Below are 25,016 nucleotides of genomic sequence, written 5' to 3' on the forward strand. Positions count from 1 at the left end.
AAAATCCACAAAATGTACATGAGACTAGATGTGGTTGCTTTCCCTTCTTAAGTTGAATTAGTTCTTGAGGAAAATGACATCAAACTTATACCAAATTGAATTGTTCCCGATCCAACAGGCCACAATGATTAAAAAAAATAAGAATATTCAAAAATTTTTGATGGTACTTTTTTAAAGAGAAAGATACAATTCAAAAGATTGATGAATAAGTTTTAAAAGTTGTATAGTACTGAAGGCTATGTCCTGTGGAATCAACCCTTACTCAGATTTTATAACAAAAATGCATTTGGTCCTTTATGGGGAAAGAAAAGAAAATTATTGATTACAGGTCTTCTGTCAAATTCAATTATAGAATCTAGACTATAGGATTTAGGATATACTCTATACATTTTAATAATTTTTCTAAATTTAAGAGAGGGAATCAGTCACCTCTGCCAACTTGTGAAGGTGACATTCACCATCAGTGATTGTCTTTTTTGTGCTTCTTTTCTCCATTCATCAGACACTCCCAGTTTACTAACAACTTCTCCCTACTCATATCTCTCCCATCCTCAAAAACTCTTATTTGATTCATCCATCTATATTAGTACCAGCCTATATGTTTGCTTTTTTTTGTGACTAAATTGCTTAAGAAGTCCATCTACCATAGGTGACCTTCACTTCCCAAAATGGGCAGTTAGGTGGCACAGTGGATAGAATACAAGACTTGGAGATAGGAAGACCCATCTTCCTAAGTTCAAATCTGGCCCACTAATTGAGTGACCCTGGACTTTGTTGTTTAATTCTATTTGTCCCCATTTCCTCATTTGTAAAAAAAAGCCAAGAAAACCTCAAATGGGGCTAGCAAAGAGTTGAACATGACTGAAAAAGACCCAACAACAACAAAGCTGATTTACTATCCCATTCATTAAAGTAACTTTTCTAAATCTTAAATACTTTTTCTCCTTCCTCAAGCCTCTAATCAACTCCCCTTCTTCCACTTATTTTCACTGAAAAATAGAGCCCATTTTCAGTAAAACAGTTGAATAAAAGATATATAGAAAATACAATATTCATTTTGTATAAAGTACTAGTTTAAGTAGAGCAAGATGTAATCTTAGAGGTTCTCCTCCAACAAGGTGACTTCTGTGGTTATGTTAAGATGTTGCCAGATTCGTTGATAAATGCAAACCAAGGCAATAATTTTGTTAAAAAAATTCTCTAATTAGTGATATCAGTCAAATCATAAAATAGGGAATTGTGCTTTCCAAATGTGTTTAACACTATCATGGAGGAGTCAAAATGGAAGAGGACTTTCTCCAGACGTTCCTGCTTGTATTGATATAGTACCAATTGCCTCAATCCCCCCAATACTCTTGGTTCTTTTCTTCTCTCCCTTTCTCCCCCCCCCCCTTTTTTTTAGGGTTTTGCAAGGCAAACAGGGTTAAGTGGCTTGCCCAAGGCCACATGGCTAGGTAATTATTAAGTGTCTGAGACCGGATTTGAACCCAGGTACTCCTGACTCCAAGGCCGGTGCTTTATCCACTACGCCACCTAGCCACCCTCCCACCCACCCTTTTGTGAGGCATTGAGGTTAAGTGACTTTCCCAGGGTCATACAACTAGTACGTGTCAAGGGTCTGAGGCTGCATTTGAACTCAGGTCCTCCTGATGACTTCAGGGCTGGTCTCTATCCAACTACACCACCTAGCTGTCCCTATAGGACCTTTTCATTGAGATCTACAGAAACTGGTTCAACAGTCCACTCAGGAAAAATCAAATGAATAAAGAATACTCATGTTCAATTCAGTTTAACTCTATTCAATTAAGCAAATTGAGGAGGCAAAGATAGAAGTGAACTTTTACTCCTACTCTGAGGTTTAAATCCTACCCTTAAGGCATTTAGGGTGATTCAGCATGAGCATAGGTTAATAAATACAAGGTAATGTGAGGAGAGATGCTAGGGATATCAAAAAAAATAGGTTTAATAGGGGAAATAATGTGTACACACAACAAACAAACTGGCACAACAAAATGGCAGGGAGCACTAGCAGCTAGGCAACTTGGAAATCCTTGTGTTAAAGAAGGTACTTGAACTCAGTTTTGAAGGAAACTCTAGGGACTCTTGGAAGCAGAGAAAAGGTGATTGTAAAGCTAGGAGACTAGAAGGATACTGGTACCCTTGCCAGAAATAGGGAAATTGGGAAGATGAGGGATTTGGGGTGAGGAAAACACAAGTTAATGTTTGATATGTCTAGAGAGTTAAGATACATTTAGAGTGCAGCTTGATGCAGTAGAGTGAGGATTAGGCTCAAAGTTAAGATGACCAGAGTTCAAATCTCACCTCAAGAGACTTACTAGCTGTGGAACCCTGAGCAAGTCACTAACCTCTCTGGCCCTTGGATGCAGATCTTGAAATCCTGCTCTACTCCATCCCCCAGGAGTGAAACAGTCAGGTCTTCAAGATTCTTGGCATAACAGAATTCACTGACCATGCTTTGCTAGCTCCAGCAAGTCCCCAGGTGCCAGAGACATGGTGCCTTTTCAGGAGTGGAGTAGGAGGCATCCTGAAGAGGGAGATAATTCCTATTTGACTCCAGAGGAATACAACTTTAGTGTTTCCTTTCTTCCCTTCTTTCTGTTCCTGTGGGAATTAAGGTGATGTACTGTGCCTCATGACTGTACCAGTTTGGGGCCCTTCATTCTTCTCCAAAAGAATAGTCAGTGTTGGTGTGAAATTGTGTGGTGTGCCAAGTGGTTGTCTCTACTGACCATGATTAATTAAACATTTTGTAAAATTTGTAAATGCTACCTATATATACTTCCAGGAGGGCCTCAGGTAAACTGAGGCAAGATACCAAAAGAGATGATTTATCCACAGGGCTTTCAGTGCACCTGAGGAATTCTCTTCCCCTCTTTTACCTGTCATTTGCCCCTCTTTAAAGTTCTCATTCACAGTATTATTGTCTCCAGACTTGGAACCATCACAAGCAGAGACAACAGAGGCAGCCACCCTGGTTGTTGTAAATCTATCCAGATAACAAGCAATAAATTAGCACATATTTGAAAGGAAAGATCTGACTGCCATTTGCCCAGGAATCCTCCCACTGCAGGAGGACCCAGGGGAGAACAGATGAAAAAAGATAGAGATGGAATTGTTCCATTCATTTCTCCAAGGGAAAAATGCAATCAGACTGAAGAGAAACTCTTACTGGACACATTAGCTTTTTAATAGCACTTCTGAGAGATGGTGGGGTTGAACCTGGCTGGAAGAGAACACTAACCCACTCAGTTCCTAAACCTAGGACCTCATCTAGGTATTACTAGGTAATGAGTGAGAGGAAGTAGGTGGGGAGGGCTATGCAGCAAGACTCGCCAAAAGCACAGATAAAATGCTCTGACAGACTTTTTGCTATTATCTTCATGCCCAAGATTGTATGCTTGTAACTAATAAAGTCACTTCAATCATTATTCATTACTCCCATTACTTTTGTTGTTCTAAATTTGCTCTTCATGACCCAATTTGAGGTTTTCCCTGGCAAAGATACTGTAGTGGTTTGTCATTTCCTCCTCCAGCTCATCCTACAAATGAAGAAACTGAGGCAAACAAGGTTGAGTGACTTGCCAGTGGTTACCCAGCTTGGGGTATCTGAGGTTAGATTTGAACTCAAAAGATGAGTCTTCCCAACTCCAGGCCAGATGCTCTATCCAATGCTCCACCTACCTGCCCCTTATTTTTTACTTGCTAGGGACAAATTTTTGTTTACTCTGGTGGAAAAGAAAAGGGACTATTTACAGTAAATATTGCTACTGAATAGTAGGAACTTTCTATTTTGGATAATCAGACCTAGGATATACAGTACTCTTAAAAACAATCTAAAGGGTTCAATGCATTACAAATATGTTAACATTCTTCTCCTTACCTCTTTGTGAGATAGGGAGAGGAGGAAAGTAGAAAATAGGATCCCCACAAGGAGCTTGCCTAAAGCATATGGATTAACATCAGGATGAAAACAGGTCTTTCTCTAGCCCTAAACTCTTTCCTAGATATTGGCATCAAGACCTGAAGTAAAGGGTTGTGAGGGAAAAAAAAGAAAATCTCGAAATTTTCCAAATTTTAATCTAACTGGTCTACTTAAAGATTAAACCCTCCTCAGTACTTAATATTTCTTGTGCTGAGTATATAAGTGTTCAATAAATACTTTTAATGATGTATATTGAAACATCATTAAAAATATTTATTGAACACTTATATACTCAGCACAAGATGGAAACAGAAATGAAATGAAATTCCAAAATTGTCATTTTGGCAGGGTGGTCAGGGTTAAGTGATTTACCAAGGGTCACACCAATAGTAAAAGGCAACTATCTGAGGCTAAATATGAACTCACATCCTCTTGACTCCAAAGTCAGTATCCACTCTGCCACCTCTAGTGGCCCCCAAAATTAATTTTTAAATATCTATCAGAAACTCTTTATCTCAGAACTAGAAATAATGTTATTTGTTAATTGATCTTTCCTTTCCAGAGAATAAAACAATTTGTTTTATAAGATTATATTTCCCCATAGTAGACTTGAAAACCATTCATTCCTAGTCTTCATGTAGTTTCTGGTGATTCTTTATTACATTTTTTACATTCTTTATTACACGGTAGAAAATAAAAATGGGGAGAAAGGAACCAAAAATCCAGGTTCAAAGATCAATAAAAATCCATATTCAAAGATTAATGGATCTGGAACTGAAGGGGACCTTAATTGTTAGGGACTGTTGTATGTGGGAGCACGGTAAACTATCATCACCTAGTGGTCTTGAGCACCAGAGCCTTATTTTGCTAAGTGTCATGGGAGTGGGAGAGGATTAGGGATTGGGAAGGTATTTAAGCATAGGTATTTTGGTAAATAAACAGAGACCTTGGAGACCTTGGTGTATAGGGAGAAACTTGTCTTCTGCCCCATCAACCCTCACCTGGGGAAGATTGAGGGAATCCAGAAAGGGACTCAACATGTGACATCCGAACTGGGACTCAACACTTAATGGCCATCTTATTTCCTTCATTTTGATAGTGATGATGATGGTAGCAATTAGCATTTTTTGCATCTTAAGATTTGCAAAGTGCTTTATATCCATGGCAACCTTTTTTCTGTTATTATCCCCATTTTACAGATGAGGAAAAGACATGGAAAGGGTAAATGACTTTTCCAGGGTCATACACATAGCAATAGTTGAGGCAGAATTTGAACTTGGATCTTTTGAACTCAAAGCCTTAACCCTCTCTCTCTGCTAAGGCCACCAAGTTTCATTTTAATAAATAAAGAAACCGAGGCCCAGGAAACTGCTCTCTGCCACCTACTTGCATTTTTGACTTTGGGTAAATCTCTTCACCTGTCTGGTCCTATATCTTCATCTTTAAAATGAGATGATCTATATGCTCTCTCCTAGCTCTAAGATACTCTGAACCGTTTTTCAAGTTTTAAACCATTTCAGTAAGTGGCAAGGTACAGATAAAACAGACAGGGATGAGTCATATTGTGACCAGTTCTATTGTTTGTATTTTTAAAGTTTTAAGTGTCTGAACAATGTTTTAAAAAATAAAAGTTTATAAGGACATTTGGCAGTTCTATTGTGTAGTCTCTCTTTGAAACAATATTGGACTGTTAGCTGCTTAGTCAGTTCTTTCTAGAACTAATAAGATAAAATGAACAGAACTGGGAATTATCCCTTTTATATAGAAGAGAGAGTTTAAAGGATAGTGAATAGATTTTATATCCAACTAGTGTGGGATTAAAAAGTGAGGGCTGGGGGCGGCTAGGTGGCACAGTGGATAGAGCACTGGCCCTGGAGTCAAGAGTACCTGAGTTCAAATCTGGCTTCAGACACTTAATAATTAACCTAGCTGTGTGGCCTTGGGCAAGCCACTTAACCCTGTTTGCCTTGCAAAAACCTAAAAAAGAAAGTGAGGGCCCCAATATCCCGCTGTGTCACCTGTCAACTACAAGGCCTTCCATTGTATAGTGGGAGGGGGCCTGAGAGATACAGGGAGCAACAGTTAGCATCATCAGTTACTCAATTTATATTGTGGCCTGGCCCAACCTCTGTTCTTCAGTTTGAGGCAATCCAAGCTCTCCTCCTTGCCAGCACCGTCCACTCTCCCTGCCCCCCAATAGCTTTTCTGTTTATTTTCTTTTAGCTCTTCTCTTAGTCTTGCTGGCCAGTGTCCTTTTGTTCATCAGGAAATGAGAAAGGATCCTAACATGCCTCTATGATAAACTTGTCAATCCAATGACAGGATAACATCTCAGCCAAGAAAAGCAAACCAAGCCACTTCCAGTGCTGATAATCAGTCTACCCTTGAGTCCTTGCCATCTGGTAGCTGGGGTATTGGGGAACTTGGAAGGCTTGAATTGGGGAAGTAAGGGCCAGCAGGTATGCCTAGGTAGGACTGGGGCTGGGCCCTCCTCACCCTGTGGTATTTCCTCTCTCTCCCCTACAGTCCGAGTATCACTACGAGTATACTGCCTGTGACAGCTTGGGCTCCAGATGGAGGGTCGCCGTACCCCACACCCCTGGACTGTGCACCAGCCTCCCCGATCCAGTCAAAGGCACAGAATGTTGTAAGCAACCATCTCTCCAGACTCACCTTGTGTTTGACCTCTGCCTGTGTCCTTTCACATGTAGTATTTCCTTTAAGTCTTCAATAACCCTTTACAATCAATAAGGAAGGTATTATAAATCCTGTTTTACAGATGAAGACACTAAGGTTCAATGAGTATTTGCCCCAGCTCACTCAACTAGCCCTTGCTTGGCACAGACTTGGCTTCTCTGAGCCCTGTTGCTGCTCAGTTGTAGGAGGGGAAGGGGAGGGAGTGGTCTTGGGAGAATCAGATCTTTTACTATACACTTATCTTTTCTTTTTCGACTTTCTTTGGTAGAGAAACATTTCTTGTGATACAGACTGAATACTTGGATGTAGTTTTTTTCCCCCTAAGCCTTTTGAATGCAGCTGAGCTGCATTTTCAGATGTTTTCTTCTCTTGGGTAGTTAGTTTCCATTATGTTTAGGCATTCTTAGCCCAGCCATTCACTGGGCAACTATAATCACTCGTTAGTGAAGATTGCAGCCCATTTTCATCCTTGGAAAGGAAGCCAGAAAAGATGGATTGCTGCAGAGGCAGACCTTTAAAATACATTGAGTGTCAATTCAGAGAAATAGAAATCTCATTTGGAAGGTGGGACTGATTGTGCATTCAAAAACATGAGGACTTGTCTGAAGCTCACGTTCTCATTTCGTGTAACTGTATTTAATAATCACAACCTTTCAGATGGCTGGCACCTGTTTTCTTTTTTTTTTTCTTCTGATAGGACAGGAAAAGGGGAAAGAACTGATCAGTTGAAAATGTTATTGAATTTTTTTTAATGTATACAGCACCAGCCTTGGAGACAGGAGGACCTGAGTTCAAATTCGGCCTGAGATACTTAATATTTGCCTAGCTGTGGGACCTTGGACAAGTCACTTAATCCTATCAATTTAAATATTTTTTTTAAAAAGTGTATATAAGAAGATTGCTCAAAGTAAGGCTTCCTTTAAAGGGACTTTAACCAGACCAAGAAACCATGAGCAAATGAATTATTTTATAAACCAAAAAAAAAAGAGATAGGAATTTGTATTCTAACTCTGCTACTTACATATTATCTGTGTGGCCTTAAGCTAGTCAATTAACCCCCCAGGCCTCTATTTCCTTATTTTCAAAGTGAAAGAGATGAACTGGAAAATCTCCAAGGTCTTTTTCTGGGACCATCTATGATCTTTTGAAAGCATTGAGACAGTGATGAAAATCAGGAACTTTCAGAGTAGGAAAGGCGCCTCTCAACCAATATTAAACCTGAAGTCAGGTGGCCTGGGAATGAATAGGACTCCTAAGTTAGGGAGCCTAAATAGGCAGAACCCTTGCCTTCTGGCAGATTCGGTTCCTTTCAATGAGCTATCAAGACTTCCTCCCCACCATGAAGAACTGCAACTCATCAATTTTCCCTTGAACAATAACCTTAATATGACCAACTTCTATTCTTATTCTTTTTAGCCTTTTCCTGCAAAGCTGGGGAATTCTTGGACATGAAGGACCAGTCATGTAAGCCATGTGCCAAAGGCCGATATTCTCTAGGCACAGGAATTCGATTTGATGAATGGGATGAATTACCACATGGATTTGCTAGCCTAGCATCCAACATGGAGATTGATGAAGACTTGACTGAGACATCAGAGAATTGTACTTCGTGAGTTTAACTCCTCCTGTGACATACTTACCCCCCAACCCTACTTCTCTAGGAACAAGGTTGCCTTACAGGCCAGTTAGGCATAAGCAAGTTTGGCAAGAGCTTTCACATATGTTATTTCTTTTGAGTTTTCCAATAATCCTTTTAAGGTCAGCAAGGAAGGTATTAACAATCTCATTTTATAGATAAAGAAACTAAGGTTCAATGAGGATTTGCCACAGGTCATATAGCTGGTCTTTGGCAAAGCCAGACCTTGAACTCATTAAGAGCTAAAGTGAAATGCCTATTCACTTGGCTGTCTATTCATTCTAATAAATTGTCATAAAGAAAATACATCTTAATCCCTTACTGTATACAGTACACAGTACCATTAATTACAACTAGGACTTTTTATATAGGACTTTTATGCTTAATGTTAAATGGTTTGATCCTCAGAAGGTTTGGAAGGTAGATTGAGTGAGTTGTCTGGAATCACATAGTAATTGTCTAAGATTAGATTTGAGGGGCGGCTAGGTGATACAGTGGATAGAGCACCAGCCTTGGAGTCAGTAGTACCTGAGTTCAAATCCAGTCTCAGACACTTAATAATTACCTAGGTGTGTGGCCTTGGGCAAGCCACTTAACCCCATTTGCCTTGCAAAAAAAAAACCTATTAAAAATACAATAAAATAAAGATTTGAACTCAGATCTTTCTGATTCTAAGCCAACTATTCTACCACTGCATCTCCTACCTATCTCTTTGTTTTTGTTGTTCTTGTTTTAGTTATATGTGACTCTTTATGACTCCATTTAGGGTTTTCTTTCCTCCTTCAGCTCATTTTACAGATGAGGAAACTGAGGGGAAGTAAGGTTAAGTGACTTGCCCAGACAGTAAGTCTGAGGTCTAATTGAATTCAGGTATTCCTGACTTTAGAAATGGAGCTCTCTATCCACAGTGCCACCTAACTGTCCATAGCTTCCTCTAGTAATGGATATAAAGATGGGGAAGAGAGTATGAGAAAAAGAAGCAAGCTCAGAAGTCATTAGGTTATAGGTGAGAGCAATAACTTGACCAAATCCCTGAGACTATGAGTGGTTTCCCATCACAACACCTAACCTCCTCCTACTATTAGGTGGATACTATTTTCAAGGAGTTAAAGGGCAAAGGGTTCAAGAAAAATTCCTATTTAAAAACAAAAATCCTATTTGGATTAGGTATGTATATTTGAATAGGCTAATTCATTCCATAAGGTTTTGCATTAAGAGCTATAATTTCATCAGTTAACATATGACCTCTAGCAATGCAAATCACAACCTGAAGTCACTCAGTGATCCTTGAAAATATTCTGCCCACTAATCTCTTAAAAAAAAATTATTATCTTTTGTTTTTATGTCATCTGCATTTTCTGATGTGTTCTTTTCTCTGTCTCTTCCCAAACAGCAATCCCACATAATAAACAATAAAAAAGAGAAGGAACTCTAGAGTTCAACTAAATTAATCCATATAATGAAAAATCTTGGCATTATATATAGTGTTCTTTAACCATAGTTGCCCATCTTTGCAAAGAAGCGTTTTCATGTTTGGAATAACTTGAGAACTGTGAGTTCTAATTCCAGTTTGCTGAATGCTTGCTAAGATTCCAAAAGAATTAGTGATCCTGATGGCTGAAGGAAGAAGTTTTAAGAGACTGGAGAAAAGCAGTGTTTTCCACTTTCCCAAAAAGGGGGGTGAGGAGGCAAGGCTATTGGTGACTGAGTGTGATCTTAATTCTTAGAAGAAAAATTTTAGAAAGTATTAAATGGTGATCATGAGAGCCAGCATGATTTCAGCCAGATCAGGTGATGCTAGATCAAATCTGTTTCTTTTTTTTCCACAGGTAAAAATCAAGGGAATGTTGAGTTGACAAAATTTTCATGATGAGATGTAGATTTGATTATAGATGGTACAGTTAATTGAATCCTGAATTGTTGAAGAACTTGATCCAAAGAGGAGTCACTAATGATTTGATGTCACTTTGAAGGAGGTCTTTAGTAGAATTCTTCAGAGAATTGTCCTTAGTTCTAGGATCTTTAACACTTTTATCAGGGATTTAGATGAAGGTACAGATGCTAAGCTTATCAAATTAGTAGAGGTGATGACATAAAGCTGGAAGAGATCAGTGGATGATGGAGTCAAGATGCAAAAAACAATATGGGAGGCTTGAATATTGAATCAAATCTCTAATACTTTAATGGATCCTACAACTCATCCATATCTCTCCTTGGATTAAGTCTGATAAATTTAAATTAAATACAGTTTCATTTATGTTCTGTCAATGGACACTTATTAAGTTTGTGACTGTCACTGGGTTAGGAAGTAGGGAAACAAAAAAATGATGCCATTTCTACTCTGAGAGAATTTACATTCTGTTAGGAGAGATGTATATACATATAAGGATATTCAGAGTAAATACAATATAAATATGAGGGAGTTGGGGAAGGAGAGCACTAGAAATCTGGAGAAGTCAGAAAGGCATCATGTGAAAGCTGGTATTTGAGCTGTCTTGAAGAAAGAAAGAGATTTGAAAAGACAATTTCACAAATATAATATGGAGGAGGCATGACTGGATAGTGGTTCATCTAAAAAAGATCTGGGAGTCTATAGTGCCCAATATAAGTCAATAAATATGGCAGCTAAAATGCTAAGGTAAGCTTATACTATAGTGAAACCCATAGTACCCAGAAACATGGAAGTGTGAAGTATTTATAAATATTCTGCCCATTTATCATATTAACTTCTAAATGTGATCCTTAACAAGTTTTTGTTGAATGATATGGCCCCAGAAGAGCTAAAACATTGGACACTACTGATCTAGACGATTGGATTCTGTTCTAGATACACATTTTAGGGGTGTCATTGATAAACTAGTGATTGTCTAGAGGAAGCTAAGCAAGGTAATACAGGTTTAAGAATGGATGGACTATATCAGATTGCTCACTGCCATGGGGAGGGGAGGGAGGGTGGTTGAAAAATATGGAACTCGAAAGCTTGCAAAAGAATAGATGAATGTAGAAAACTACCAGATTTCCCCATGGATAAGACACTCCCATGTATGTATAAGACACACCTTAATTTTGGGGCCCAGAATTTGAAAAAAAATGTATTACATAAAATTATTGAACTCAAGTTTTATTCATCATAAAATTCATACAAAACCTCATCAGTATCAAAACTCCCATCCATTAGCCTGTCCTGATCTGTGTTTGATAAAGAATCACTGTCTTAAGAGAGGCTCTGACCACTCTCCTGCCTGTGCTCTGCTTTGGGGTTGACCACAAGCACTCCCTGGGCAAGTCTGTGCACGGAAACATGCTTAGTTCATTCTGTCTCATGAACCTGAAACACCAATTGAGTATCCCTGGAAATCAGTCACTTTTTAATCAGCAATTCTTGCCTCCTGCTGAATCATCTTTGTGGACACAGGGATTCCAATGGCACTTTGCTCTTCAATCCATCTCTTCAATTCCATCTCTTCAATTCCATCTCTGCATCAGACCATTGGCTGACTTGCTTCTTATAGCCTTCTTCTTTTGGGGTATTTTCAGTTGTGTTTCTTCTTCCAGTAGCCAGCCTCAGATTGTTTTCACAAGTGGAGGAGGACCAAACTGAGGTTCAGCAGCATGATTTCCATTCACTTTTGCAAACTGGATCACTTTGAACTTGAATTCAGCACTGGACGAAAATCTTTTCTGAGCCATTTCTGGGCAGAATATGGCAACATCACCTAATGTACTGGTAACAAATGTGAAACAATGAGTACAAAGACAACAAACACAAAAAAGTGAGAAATGCAAGTTTAAAAATCTGCAACCACTGCATAAGATGCTTCCAGTTTTTTTTGGAAAAGGGTGTGTTTTATACATGGGGAAATACAGTATCTTTTCATGTAATTGAGAGAGGGATGGGTTGAAAGAACTGTGGATGCTTGATCCAGAGAACATTCAGATGGGACATAATCACTGTCTTAAACAATGAGAATGGCTGCCATATTTATGGGAGAGAGATTTGATTTGTTCCCATTAGACTTGACCCCAGAAAACAGAACTAGGGATTTGGAGAGAAGGCAGACTTAGGTTCTGGGTAAGAACAAACTTCCTGACAAGTGGAAATTTTGAAAGTGGAATTGAGGTGCTTTTCAAGAAGAAACTCATTGTCAGGAATATTAGAGGATTCTTGCTCAGGTCTGCGTGAGATTAGATGATTTCATGATTCCCTTCCAAATCTGAGATTCTGTGAATCATGTACTATTCCCTCTAAACCTTGGAAGATTATAATTGAATCTTTTGAGTCCCAAAATTTGTTACCTGTGGTCCACTTGGTGATTAGTCTGTCTAAAACTACATTAAACCAGTACAGTCTATCACCAAGCCCCAAGTCAAAGCCTTTCTAGCTTGATAGGATCTTGAAGAAGCAGATTAGCATGGTGGAGAAAGTGTTGATCAAGTCTTACTTTCAGAGAAATACTAATCTAAGCAGTTTAGGGGTTCAGGGAGTGGACTATCAGGCTTAGAGAGTCAGGAATACTAAACCTTGGCCTCAGAAACTTAATAGCTGGGTGACCTTACATCACTCTGTTAGCTCCCATTTTCTCATCTGTAAAATGAAGATGATAATAACACCTACTTCCCAGGATTATTTTGAGGATAAAATGGATATTTGTTTTATAAACCTTAAACCACTACATATGATGGTTATTATTCATCCATTTCAGTCAGATCTAACTCTTTGTGACTCTTTTTGGGATTATCTTGGCAAAATATTGCACTGGTTTAATATCTCTTTTTCCAGCTCATTTTACAGATAAGGAAACTGAGGTAAACATGGTTAAGTGACTTGCCCAGGGTCACACATCTAGTAAGTATCTGAAACCAGATTCGAACCAAAACACTACATACATATTGCTATTATTACTATTACTGGGATTGCTACTTAATCTCTGTGGGGTCTTGGTTACTTCATTTGTAAAATGAGAGGTTAGCTTTGATGGCCTCTGAGGTCTTTTCAGTTCTAAATCTATAATTCAGTAAAGCTTCCACTCCATTGGTATTCCCTTCAAGGACCCAGGGTTACCTACATAATACAATGAAGTATTAGAGAAAAAAAATGTTGTGGAAATAAATCTCACTAAAATTAGTCATATATTCTTATTACCCCACATTGAAATATAGTGAACCATGCAAAGGGTTGGGCTTTCTTCTTGGGACCTGGTATCAACTCAACTTTGGTCTTGCAACCAAATCCAAATGGTGGGACTCTTGGGGACAGAGAATGTGTTAATCATTACTTAACTGCCAAAGTCTATTATAGCCTGAAGTTTCAAAAATCTCTCATTTAAAGAGATCTTTGCTAAGAAGTCAAAGAGATACCAAACAGCAGTGTTTATTGGAGATGCTGGTCCAGCACTATCATAATTTTGGATATTTTTTCTTTCATTCAACAAATATTTATTTAGCATTTATTATGTACAGACACTAAACATACATAGACATTGTGAAGGATACAAAGATTTGAGGCATTGCGCATTATGCTTTGTTAAATAGTGTTGACATTGAGAAAAAATGCCATTGATGAAGAAAGAAAACAAATGAGTATTTCCTTTTAATTAATAACAACCTAACACTTAGATACAAGTGAAACACTGGATCAGGTCTTGAATTTGGAAAACAGGGGGAGGCTTCTCAAATCCTTAAGTTACATCTCCTAGAAGCCCCATTAAATCTGCCTGTGTTAAACAGAATAGACATTTAATAGAACAATTGGACTTAGCATTCATTTTTATGTTCTTTGGGCATTAATATGACAACAGGTTTCCTGAGGGATGGGAGAAATTGAGACAAGCTGGTGACAAAAAAAATTAAAAAAAGAAGAGGAGACAGAGTATATAGGGTTAAGAGAACCATGATTAAAGTCCTAATGGAGAATGTAATTTGGTCAGAACAAGATGCAGGCTCAGCCCATATGATCAATTCACTTCCCTGCATAGAAAGGTTTTCTAAGCTCTCTAGAGACACCCCTAAGATAGATTTCAGAGATTATCCCTCAGCTCAGTTCAGTGAAGCAGGATGTAGGATAATATAACATCTCTTTCCTCAGTGACTTCCTTCTAGGAGTTCAGAAGGCTTCTGAGACTGGTTTCATTCATTTCTTTCACACACTTTAAGGACAGGAATTTTTATTTCCCCTAATGAAAAGTGAGAAATGGAAAGAGGTCCACTGGGGTTGGTGATTTACTCAAGATGTCAGAGCAAAGCAATGATTCAATTGGGACTGAAACTCAGAAATAGGGTTTTCCAGGTCTATTGTGTAATTTATCTAATCAGCATTTCCCAGAGTGGGGTTCTGAGATGACCCTTGGTGTTGGACCTGATATAAGAAAAAAATGGGGATCAGAGTCCAAGGAATAAGAAAACAAAGATAATTTGGTCAAGGGAAAGAAAGAGCAAAAAGCTGAAGAAAAATGAAGAAAGGAAACAACTACCAATGAAGAAAATAGAGAATGATCTTAGACCTAGAGTTGGAAGAAGGGTCCTTATAGGTCATCTAGTCCAAGCCCCTGAAGATACTGAGATACATAGGAAGAGAAGTGACTTGCTCAAGGTCATGCAAGTAGTAAGCAACAGACCCTGGATTTGAACCCAGTTCCTCTGATTCCTGATTCGGCCCTCTTTCTACCGTACCTCACTGCCTTGGGAGACCCAACATTTCATAACCCCTGATCTAGGCTATATTATTTCTCTTTTCTCTTTACCAGCATGATGAAGCTAAGATTACTGGTTACTGATTACTCTTTTTATTGTGAAACCTCACTTGTCATGACTGTTCCTTTGTTTCCCCAAGGCCATCATAGTAGGAATGAAATTGCTAAGTAATTCCCCTTGTGATCCTTCTTTTTGTCTATCTAGATCTGGACCTGGAAGTGCTTTTGTCCACGAAGCTTCTCCCCTTTGACAGGGACACTGAGACCCAACAAAAATCAAGGCTGATTATATACAACTTGCAAATGTAACCTACTTTTGGCATCAATTTAATAATTCATCAAACCTCAGAGGTTATTTATAGCTGATGCTGGGTGGCAAGTTTTGTCTTTTTTTTTTTCAGAACAGGAGAAATCAATGCCATTTAGGTTAATGATGAGCTCAGCTTTGGGGAGTTGAAAGGATTTCTATTTAATGAGGAGCACTGTTGCATTTTGTGGCAAAAAGTAAATGGAGGACTCTTTCAGAGAATAGTCTTCAGGGTAAAACACAAAATCCTCTGTCTGGCATTTAAAAGCCTTTACAGTCTAGTCCCCCTTTCCAGGCTTATTTCACATCACCCTCCTTCACCAACTCATCAAAAATCTATCATTCCATCTCCTCTCTCTCGGACTCTATCCATGCCAGAAATGTACACACTCCTCACCTTGACTTTTGAACCTTCAAAGCTCCCTTCTAGCACTACCATCTTCAAACAAAATCTTTCCCTTTCTTCTAATATTACCTTCAATTACACTCTGCATCTCTTGTATGTGTGTTATCGTTTGCATAGTTTTCCCCATTAGAATGTGAACTATTTGAGAGAGTATTTTTGCCTTTTTTTATATTTCCAAAGCTTAGCCAGGTACATAATAGTGCTTAATAAATACTTGTTGAATAATGAATAGATGTATGAAGGCTTTTTTTAAAGGAATATGACAAGATAGGTGACTTGGCCACAAAAAAGTAATATATTGTGTAAAATATATATATTATATATGAATATGTATATACATACATACACACACATATAAATTTTCTAGAGTCAGCATGGAGAGAGAACCTATTTCTAGAGAAATATATTGAGCTAAACTGAGCACCAGAACCCCTGGTTCTACTTGTGTCATTCCTTTTGACTTGTTTTGAGTATATAGATATACTCCAAATAATTTGGATATTTTGACTTCCCTCCCTAAACCTTGGTTGGAGGTACTAGGAGGAAAATGAAGATTTCCATTCGAGAGAGCAGTTAAAGGTCCTGGAGAGTAGATCAAAACCTTAGGATAATCTTTTAATATTTATTACTTTCAAGTTTTCTGCCCCACAACTTAGAGAAAAGAAGAGAAAGAAGAGGAAGAAGAGGAAAAAGAAAGAGAAGAAGGAGAAAAAAAGAAGGGAGAAGGAAGAAGAAGAAACAACCACAACATCGATAACATGCAAGGAGAGAGGGAAAGAAAGGGAGATTCCAAATTAGGGTCTGATGGAGGTTATTTGAGCCATAGAATAATTATTCTCAGTCCCTTATGTCTACTTTAGCACCTTGTAGAATACAAAGCCCTTTATTTTCAACAATGGTTGAGTCAGAACAGACTCAAATCAACCCTATCTCATCCCAGAAAGACTAAATAATTCACTCATGGTCACACAGCTAGATATGAAAATTATAACAGGAGAATTTGCATATATATATGATGGGATTGTGTAGCCAGAATCCTGCATATAGCAGCCCTTAACACGTTTGCTGAGTGGTGTTGGTTAATAGCTACCCCTCCCCATCTCTGCTGAGCTCAAAATAAAAGCACATGAATTTTTTTTGAACAAAAATACATTTTGAACATATGATAGAGCATTGTGGCTTCATAATCTGTAAATTGTAATGCCTTGCTAGTAGATCTTTGAGAGTTGTATGGATGAGTCCAGAGAGACTCACAGAATAGTTTAAGGGTTGTGTTACCTGGGCTTGACAAGATGCCTAGGAAGTCTAAAGCATTTATTTCATTTCTAAAGCATGAAAAGCCCTTGTGATCTATGACATTTAAAGGTTCCCAGTCAATCAGTTTATATTAATCAATGGTTATTCTATATCAAGAAATCAGTGAGTATTTATGAAGTACCTACTAGATACAAAGACTTAAGTGAAAAAAATCCCCACCATCAAGGACTTTACATTCCAAGGGAGAGATAACATGTACATATATAAATACATACAGAATAAATGCAGCTTCTGAGATGGGTAGAGGAAAAAGAGAAGGTTAAGGGGTTGCTAGTACCTGGAGGCTAGGGGTGCAAATCTATCAGCTCTGTGGATTATGATACACAGAATATAAATAGCAGTTGAACTAAAATTAGGTTGTAGTAACCAGAGCTTTATCCCAGGGTGCTAAAATTCAGAGGCTGTTAATAGTGCTTGTACTTTTTAACCTGAAGGAAAAAAAAAAACAGATCTTAATATTTAGTATCTAGCTGTTTCTCGGTGGTTTTTAGGCTAATTCTTTGTGACCCCATTTGGGATTTTCTTGGCAATGATAGTATTGTGGTTTTACATTTCCTTCTCTAGTTCATTTGACAGAGGGGAAACTGAGGCAAATAGGGTTAAGTGACTTGCCTGGGGTCAATCAGAAAGATGTCTTTCTGACTTAAAAGCTGGCACTCTATCCACTGTGCCACCTTGCCCTAGTAGCTAGTAAGCAAGAGTAATTGATTGAAATAGAAAGCTACCAAATGGCCCACTTCCCTCTCACCTTCACTTTATGTCTGTACCCCAGGTAAGTTCCTCTCCTGACTCTGTTCACCTCCCCCATGTTAAGTGTCCTTGTAGTGGTCTTTTGGTGCTCTCTCCAAAGTCTCCATTCACTCTCAACTTAATTTGTCCTTAAAAAGTTGATTTGAGAATTATATCTCATGATGTTTCCCCTGGACACAAAACTTATTAGAATTCAGCAGCAGGGAAGTGCTGAAATACTTCATTCCACACAAATCTGATTCTTTGAGGTTGTAAGTGAATGTTTGAAAATAATCTTAAATTTTAAGGTGGTTGCTATTTTTAAAAAATCCTATGTGAATCTTAGTAAAGCATACTTTTGTAAAATGAATGAATTGGATTTCTTAGTAGCTAAACATCCCTGAGGGTAGACATTAGGCTCCTCTAACTTTCTCAAGACTCTCCAGTGTCCTGCAATGTGATTTTTTTTCTCCAAAAATTTAGCAATGATGCTTCAATTCCCTCACTTTATAAAACAATGGAGTTTTAAATTTTTCAACATTTTTATTTAAAGTGTTGAGTTCCGAATTCAATCCCTCCCTCCAAACCTCTTGAGCTATCAGATAGAGGTTATATATGTGCAATTATATTAAACATTTCCATATTAATCATTTTTTTCCAAGAAGAATCGAAAAAAAATAGAGAAAGTGAAAAATAGCATGCTTCAGTCTGTATTTAAATAATATCAGCTCTTTCTCTAGAGGGGGATAGTTTGCTTCATCATTAGTCTTGCTGAGTCATTTACAGTTCTTCATGGAACAATATTGCCATTGCTTTGTACAATGTTCTCCTGGTTCTGTTCACTTCACTATGCATCAGTTCATGTAATTGCTTCAGCCTATTTCAAATGTCCTTTCTAATAACTCTATGAAAAATTCTTCCTAGTTCAAGGAAACTTGGCGCTCATTGGTTTTGGAATCCCCCAGGGTACCTGCCAGAGGCTTTGGGCAACCTCTCCTTCCAGCTTCCCTCCAATGATTTTGGCTTCTTTCTCCACCCTAGGTCAACCTGGGTTCCCTTGGGTGACTACATCGCCTCGAACACAGATGAATGCACAGCCACATTAATATATGCTGTCAACCTAAAGCAGTCAGGCACCGTATCGTTTGAATATTTATACCCGGACACTGGCATCATCTTTGAATTTTTTGTAAGCTCTCAGGCAGACGGGTTATTGGACTTGCCAAGGGCTGAAATCTGTTAGGAGCCACTAGGGAAAGACTGGGTGGGCAGTGAAGACTAAGCAGGACCATAAAGGCTAAAGAGGATTAGAAGAGCCAGCCCCAAAAGCTCTAGGGGACTGAAAGTATCAGAACTGAGAGATACTGTGGAAGAGGGTGGGTTGGGTGAGAAGGAAATCAGAGCCTGGAAGGTTTCTAAGTGTTTTGATTTGGATTTATTATGCAAATCATATGTAAATTACATTAGTAGTAGTTTTGTGATTTTTTTTTTAAATGAGACTAGTATTACTCTAAGGTCTTGAAGTCTCACTGTTATAAGGAGCAAAAGGTTCCTGGTTTCCACTTCCAGATTAAAGCTGTTGTTCTCAGGTAAATTGGTAACTTTTTTCCTGACACCCAAAAGTTCATTAAGAGTTTGAGTTAGGTAATCCCATTGACATAAAGAGTTTGAGTTAGTATGGTCTCAGGTGAAAAATGAATGCATTCATTCCCTAAGAACTTGAGCTCTGATTTCATCCATCCTTCTGTCCCAGGTTCAGAATGATCAGTGTCAACCTAACATAGAAGACTCTAGATGGATGAAAACTACAGAAAAGGGGTGGGAATACCACAGTGTAAGTATGCTACAAACCTTCTTTCTGGGTATAGCAAAACAAAAACAAAAACAAGTCTTCCCTCCCAACTCATGCTTCTCACTAGTTTCTCCATTCCAAAGTTGCTGTAGTAGTATTAGAGGACAGTGGGTCTGAGGGGATAAAAAAAAAAACTTAATCTCTTTTCTCTGAGATGAATGCACAAATGTGGAATCTTCCCATTCATATGGGTTTGATCAAGGCATGGACAGTTTCTCATCTCCAGATGCTGATTTTCCAGTTACTAGGGATGGAGAGACACAGGTAGTGATGAGAGATTGTCAGCACTTCTGCCCTAGGGCTCCCCAAAAGGGTTGTCAGTGGAGGATGTGGCTGGAATCACAGTAAGAGAGGTCATGAGAGCAGTTGAGGTGAAAGGAGACTTGGCAGGAGAGGTGAAGGAAGTACAAGATGGAATACTGATGTGACCCTGGGCAAATTGCTTCTTCTATTTGGGGTTATTTTCACTTCTATAAGGATGTTGGATTAGGTAATAGATAAGATTCCACCCACCTCTAAATCCTTGGGTAAATAGGGGTAGGGGAAGGTACTAGGCTATTCCTAGTTCAATTCTCTATGCAGATATACAGCCTGAGTCTCCTCTCTCTCTCTCTCTCTCTCTCTCTCTCTCTCTCTCTCTCTCTCTCCTCTTTCCTCTCTCTCCTCCCTCTCTCCTCTGCCTGTCTCTGTCTCTGTCTCTCTTCTTTCCTTCCTCTCTCCTCTTTCTCTCCTCTCTCTCCTCCCTCTCTCCTTCTCTTTCTCCCCTCTCCTCTTTGTTTCTCTTTCCCTGCCTCTCTCTCCCTGTCTCCCTTTCTCTCTCTTCCTCTCTCTGTTAATCTTTCTCTCTTTCTCCCTCTCTACCCCACCCAACTATATCTTACACCCATCTACCTGTTATTCATTGAATGAGCACTGCCTCTTGCAAACTGAGACCTGGGAAAGACCTTAATTTAGAAAGGCTAAGGTCATCCCCTTTGGCCATGGCCAGTCATCTTAACTTTTGTTTTGCCACTGGATGTCAATGACTGGAGGAGAGTGTAAGACTGCGGACTTTGCCCAGCTCTGCCTCACTTCAAGCCAACTCACCAGCAAGTCAAGACATCACCCATGAAGTCACTGGTCCATTTCAAGAAGGAAGGACCACAGCAGCACAGCATCCAAAGTGATTTTCTTAGAGTGCTGCTCTGACCATGTCATTCCCCCTTTAGTCAATTCTAGTCCTTCACTATTAGCCCTAGGATCATACAAAAACTCTTGAGTGGCATTGGAATTTTTCACCAGGCTTTACTCTTCTCCGAGTCGAGCCAAAGTAGTCTTTTTGCTGTTCCTACAAGAGGATGCTCCATGACTCTCCACCTCCTGTCTCCTTGACTTTACTGTGTGTGTGTGTGTGTGTATCTGTTGTGTCTGTCGTCTCCCTTGACAGAATATAAGTTCTTTGAGGAGGACTAGTTTCCCCTTTGTTATTGTATCCCCAGTGCCCAACAGGTGTAAAATAAATGCTTGTTGATTGGCCGACTGACATTTGATAGATGCTAAGGAGAGGAGGGAGGGGGAGGAGAGACTGCGGTATTCCAGGTTCTTTGGTGTGCTCTTGGCTCCCCAATGGAGGGAATGACTCTTTTACTCATGTCTTCAGGTGGAGTTAAATCGTGGCAACAATGTTCTGTATTGGAGAACCACGGCCTTCTCAGTCTGGTCCAAAGTCCGGAAGCCTGTACTGGTGAGGAATATCGCCATTACAGGTACAGAATGTGGGGTTCAGATTCAGCCTCCAGGTACTATGCTGAACCCTACTCTGGACCCAAACTCTGCTTTTTCTCCACAGGGGTTGCCTACACTTCAGAATGCTTCCCCTGCAAACCTGGGACCTATGCTCCAAAGGAAGGCTCCTCTACCTGCAAGCTCTGCCCAGCAAACTCTTATTCCAATAAGGGAGAAACCTCCTGCCACAAGTGTGACTCAGACAAATACTCAGGTGATGTTTCTAAAAGCTAAGGGAGTTAGGGGGACCACCAAACCCAAGGACACACCATAGAAAGTAAGGGAAATGATTATTCTCTTGACTGGCCTTGAAATGGTGAATGTCAAAATCCCCCTTTCCAGGAAGACCCAGATAGTGTGCTACAATTGCAGAAAAGATGTTATTTGGGCAGAGTTTTCTAAACTGAAAAGTACCTTTTCAATGAGAGATATTATTATGCCTCACTAAACTTCAAAAATAAAAATAGAATCAAAATCCCATTCCTACACTTATTTGAAAGAAAAAGGGGGTTCAGTTAGAAATGATTTATTTCCATGATCTTTCCTGATAACTCCCTATCCCTAGCCAAGTTGAGAATCATTGCCTGGGGATGAGGAAAATAATTTCAGGTCAGCATAGCCAGGTATTCAGGATAGTCCTTTAAATGTGAAGGGGGAGAAGGAGGGCAGGGTCTGACACAGAGGGGAGGAAAGAGTTTCCAATGTAACTCTACTGTTCAGGCCTGCCCTCCAGGTTTCAAGACTAGACCTAAAATAAATTGATCAGTTTGGAAATGGTGTACAGTGAGCCCTCTCCCCCCAACCCATTCATACCATTTTCCTCATTTTTTCCCCCTCATACAACCAAATTCAGACTCATTGAATATATTCAAAGATTTGTAGTCCCAGAAACTGCCACCCTATCAACCCCATTTCCTTATAAATCCATATTCACAAATCATCCATTGAAGTGTTTGCTCAGTTAAGAATGGGAATTGACCTAACATTCATTTTCTCACTATTGATAAAATGAAAAGTATTAGTCATTATCAGAGAGCTGGCCAGCTTAATGTAACTTTAGGCAAGAATAGGAATGTTTAGGTCTGGCAAACAAATGGTTTTCTCTGTATGTCTAAATTCCTGTTTTTCCACTTGGATTTCTTTCTAATCCTGTGCCTCCATCAATGGCAGCCTTTGTTCCTGCTCTCAGGCTCCCCTTTCCAGCCCACCGATTGTGCAATGGTTTGAAAGACAAAGCTCTGGCAAAATCGCCTGGGTCTGTTTTGATGATGTAAATAAGTTTGCAGCCTTGGGACCTGAGATTTGTGAACTAGTTTGAGAATCAGGATTTTGTGCTTCCATTCTTTGGCCTCTGACTGAGAAGTTGGCCCTCCAATGTAAATCTTTTGAGTAGGAATTGAGTCTTTTCAGTCTGTTTGGATTTTGGACAATGTGGTGCTAGCACTTTAGCTTGGAGTGTATCATAATGGACTGAGTGAGAGAATGGGGAGAATGGAAGGGGAAAAGGAAAAAGCTTTTATAAAGAACTTACTCTGTGGCAGACTTTGCAGACTTGATCTTTAGGACATCCCTGTGAGGGTAGGTATGATTATTATCCTCCTTTTCAATTGAGGAAATTAAGGCAGACAGATGTTGAGACTCTTAACATTTCCCACAGCTAGTAAGTGTCTAAGGCAGAATTTGAACTTGGGTTTTCTTCACTCCTGGTCTAGCCCTCTAGTTGCCTTAAAAAATTAAGGGAATACAAAGACTAACAGTATCTGGAGCATTCTATAGGAGTTGAAAGACCACTGGGTTTGTAGCCAAAAGACATGGGCCTCGGGTCCAGCTCTTCCACTTACCTAGTTCTGTGGTCACAGATGAGCCTCTTTAACTTCTGAGCTTATTTCCTAATCTGTAAAATGGAGATGTTGGACTCAATGACCTGCTCTAATGGGAAATGATCTGTAATTCTTTGATCTAACTTTTATGTTCATCTGACTGTTTTCAACTGAAAGTACGAGATGCTCTCCGAATCAGAGTTCAGTTGCTCAAGGGCCTATTTTATAGTGAAACATTTCCTCAACCCCTCATCTGTTAGGATCCTCTCTTCTCAAAATTACTGTTTCTACTTCATATTTATTTTCCGAGAGCCTGCATATGTATGTATTGTCTTTCCTATAGGATGTAAACATTTTGAGGACAGGGACTATTTCCTTTTTGTCTCTGTAACCCCAGAATCTAGCACAATGCTTGGCTCATGGTAAGCTACTATTAAATATTTGTTATTTAACTGATAGAATATAAGTCCTTGAGACAAGGACTTTTTTCCCCTTTCTTTGGTTTTTGTATATACCTTGAGCCCAGGACAAAGTAGATGCTTACTAAGTACTTGCTGAATCCAATTGTTGAAATATAGGCAGAGCTAAGGATCACCATAAACTGGGAGATTCAGACTTTGATTTCCTTGATTTTGATAACATTTATCTATTTTGTGGCGGCTAAAATGAGGCTTACAGGAGATTTGTTTTTTCCAAGGATGCTGAACTAGTATCAAAATTGAATAATCAAGGGATGATGCAACCTAGACCAGCCTCTCATATATGAGAGGGTTTGTTGGACTACCTGTGGCATTTGGAGGAGAGAGGATGCCAAAAGGTCATCTAACCAAACTATTTTGACAAAAACCTGAAATTTTACCATTAGTATTTTTTTTTACTTTGTATTAATCAGCTGAGTAAATATGCAGAGATGGAGCTCGCTAACATCTTGGGGCTAAAGAGTTGGTTGATATTTTTGCTTTGCTTTGTTGGAATAGCTAGAGGCAACTCAAAAGAGGGAGGGGCAGAGAGAAAAAGGAGGGAATGATTCAGAAAGGGGACTAAAGATCTGGAGACAAGCTCATCACAGTTTTTTCCAGGGCCCACCCAGCTCAAACCAGTTTCCTTTCCCTTCCTAAACACCATATCCAGTCTCTCTCGTTTTTAAAAATTAGTGGCCCCCAGTTTATGTGTTTCACTGAGACCTTCTGACCAGGAAAATTGAATGTGCCATGACATGAGTTAATCATTGATTAGACCAGACAGTCAACAAGCCAACAGCTGCACCATTTCTATGAAGCCAGAAGGGAGGCTGTCACACAGAGCAAATATTTGCCAAGCCCGAGAAGCCCTCCTTGTCATGCAGATGTTATTTTGCAGTAGGTAACCAGGTGGACTAGAGGAAGAGAGGGAGGGGGGGAGGGGAGAGGAGGGAGGGGGAAAGGGGAAGGGAGGGGGAGAGAGAGAGAGAGGTGGAGGAGAGAAGGAAAAGGAGAGGGGGGGGAGAGGAAGAACTCTTAACTCTCAAGGGTCCTGGGAAAGAGTTTATTTTCAAAACCTTCCCCAATCCTTTTTGAATCAAATCAGCCAGATTCAAGAGGCTCCGGATCTATTAGCCTCCTTGCTTAAGAGGGCCTCTAGCTTGTTAATCTAGTTAATGAGCTGAGAAGGTACCAGCTGCTTCTCTGCCATTAATTCCACCCTGCCTGTACTAATAAGACTGGAGTTTTGGAGAGCTGGGAAATCTGCTGTTTGAAGGAAGCCCCCAAAACAATCACAAGAGCTCACCTCTAATAGCTTTGGGTGATATTGGAAGGGAAGGGGAGGGGTGGGGTGCAGCATTTAAGAAACTACTCCTTGCCTAGGGATGTGGAGGG

At 39.4% G+C, this 25,016-nt stretch overlaps 1 protein-coding gene across 1 annotated transcript in view; it reads left to right on the forward strand.

The window, feature by feature from the left end:
* The window catches only part of ELAPOR1 (endosome-lysosome associated apoptosis and autophagy regulator 1), a 111,993-nt gene that overhangs the window by 55,312 nt on the left and 31,665 nt on the right, over positions 1-25,016 (forward strand). The window contains exons 2-7 of the mRNA XM_074188330.1: positions 6,470-6,590; positions 8,057-8,249; positions 18,766-18,913; positions 19,478-19,558; positions 21,216-21,321; positions 21,405-21,554. Coding sequence (XP_074044431.1) covers positions 6,470-6,590; positions 8,057-8,249; positions 18,766-18,913; positions 19,478-19,558; positions 21,216-21,321; positions 21,405-21,554 — 799 coding nt within the window. The remainder of the gene's footprint in view (positions 1-6,469; positions 6,591-8,056; positions 8,250-18,765; positions 18,914-19,477; positions 19,559-21,215; positions 21,322-21,404; positions 21,555-25,016) is intronic.

This window comes from Macrotis lagotis, chromosome 5 (assembly GCF_037893015.1).
Source record: "Macrotis lagotis isolate mMagLag1 chromosome 5, bilby.v1.9.chrom.fasta, whole genome shotgun sequence".
In the NCBI taxonomy this organism is placed as follows: domain Eukaryota; kingdom Metazoa; phylum Chordata; class Mammalia; order Peramelemorphia; family Peramelidae; genus Macrotis; species Macrotis lagotis.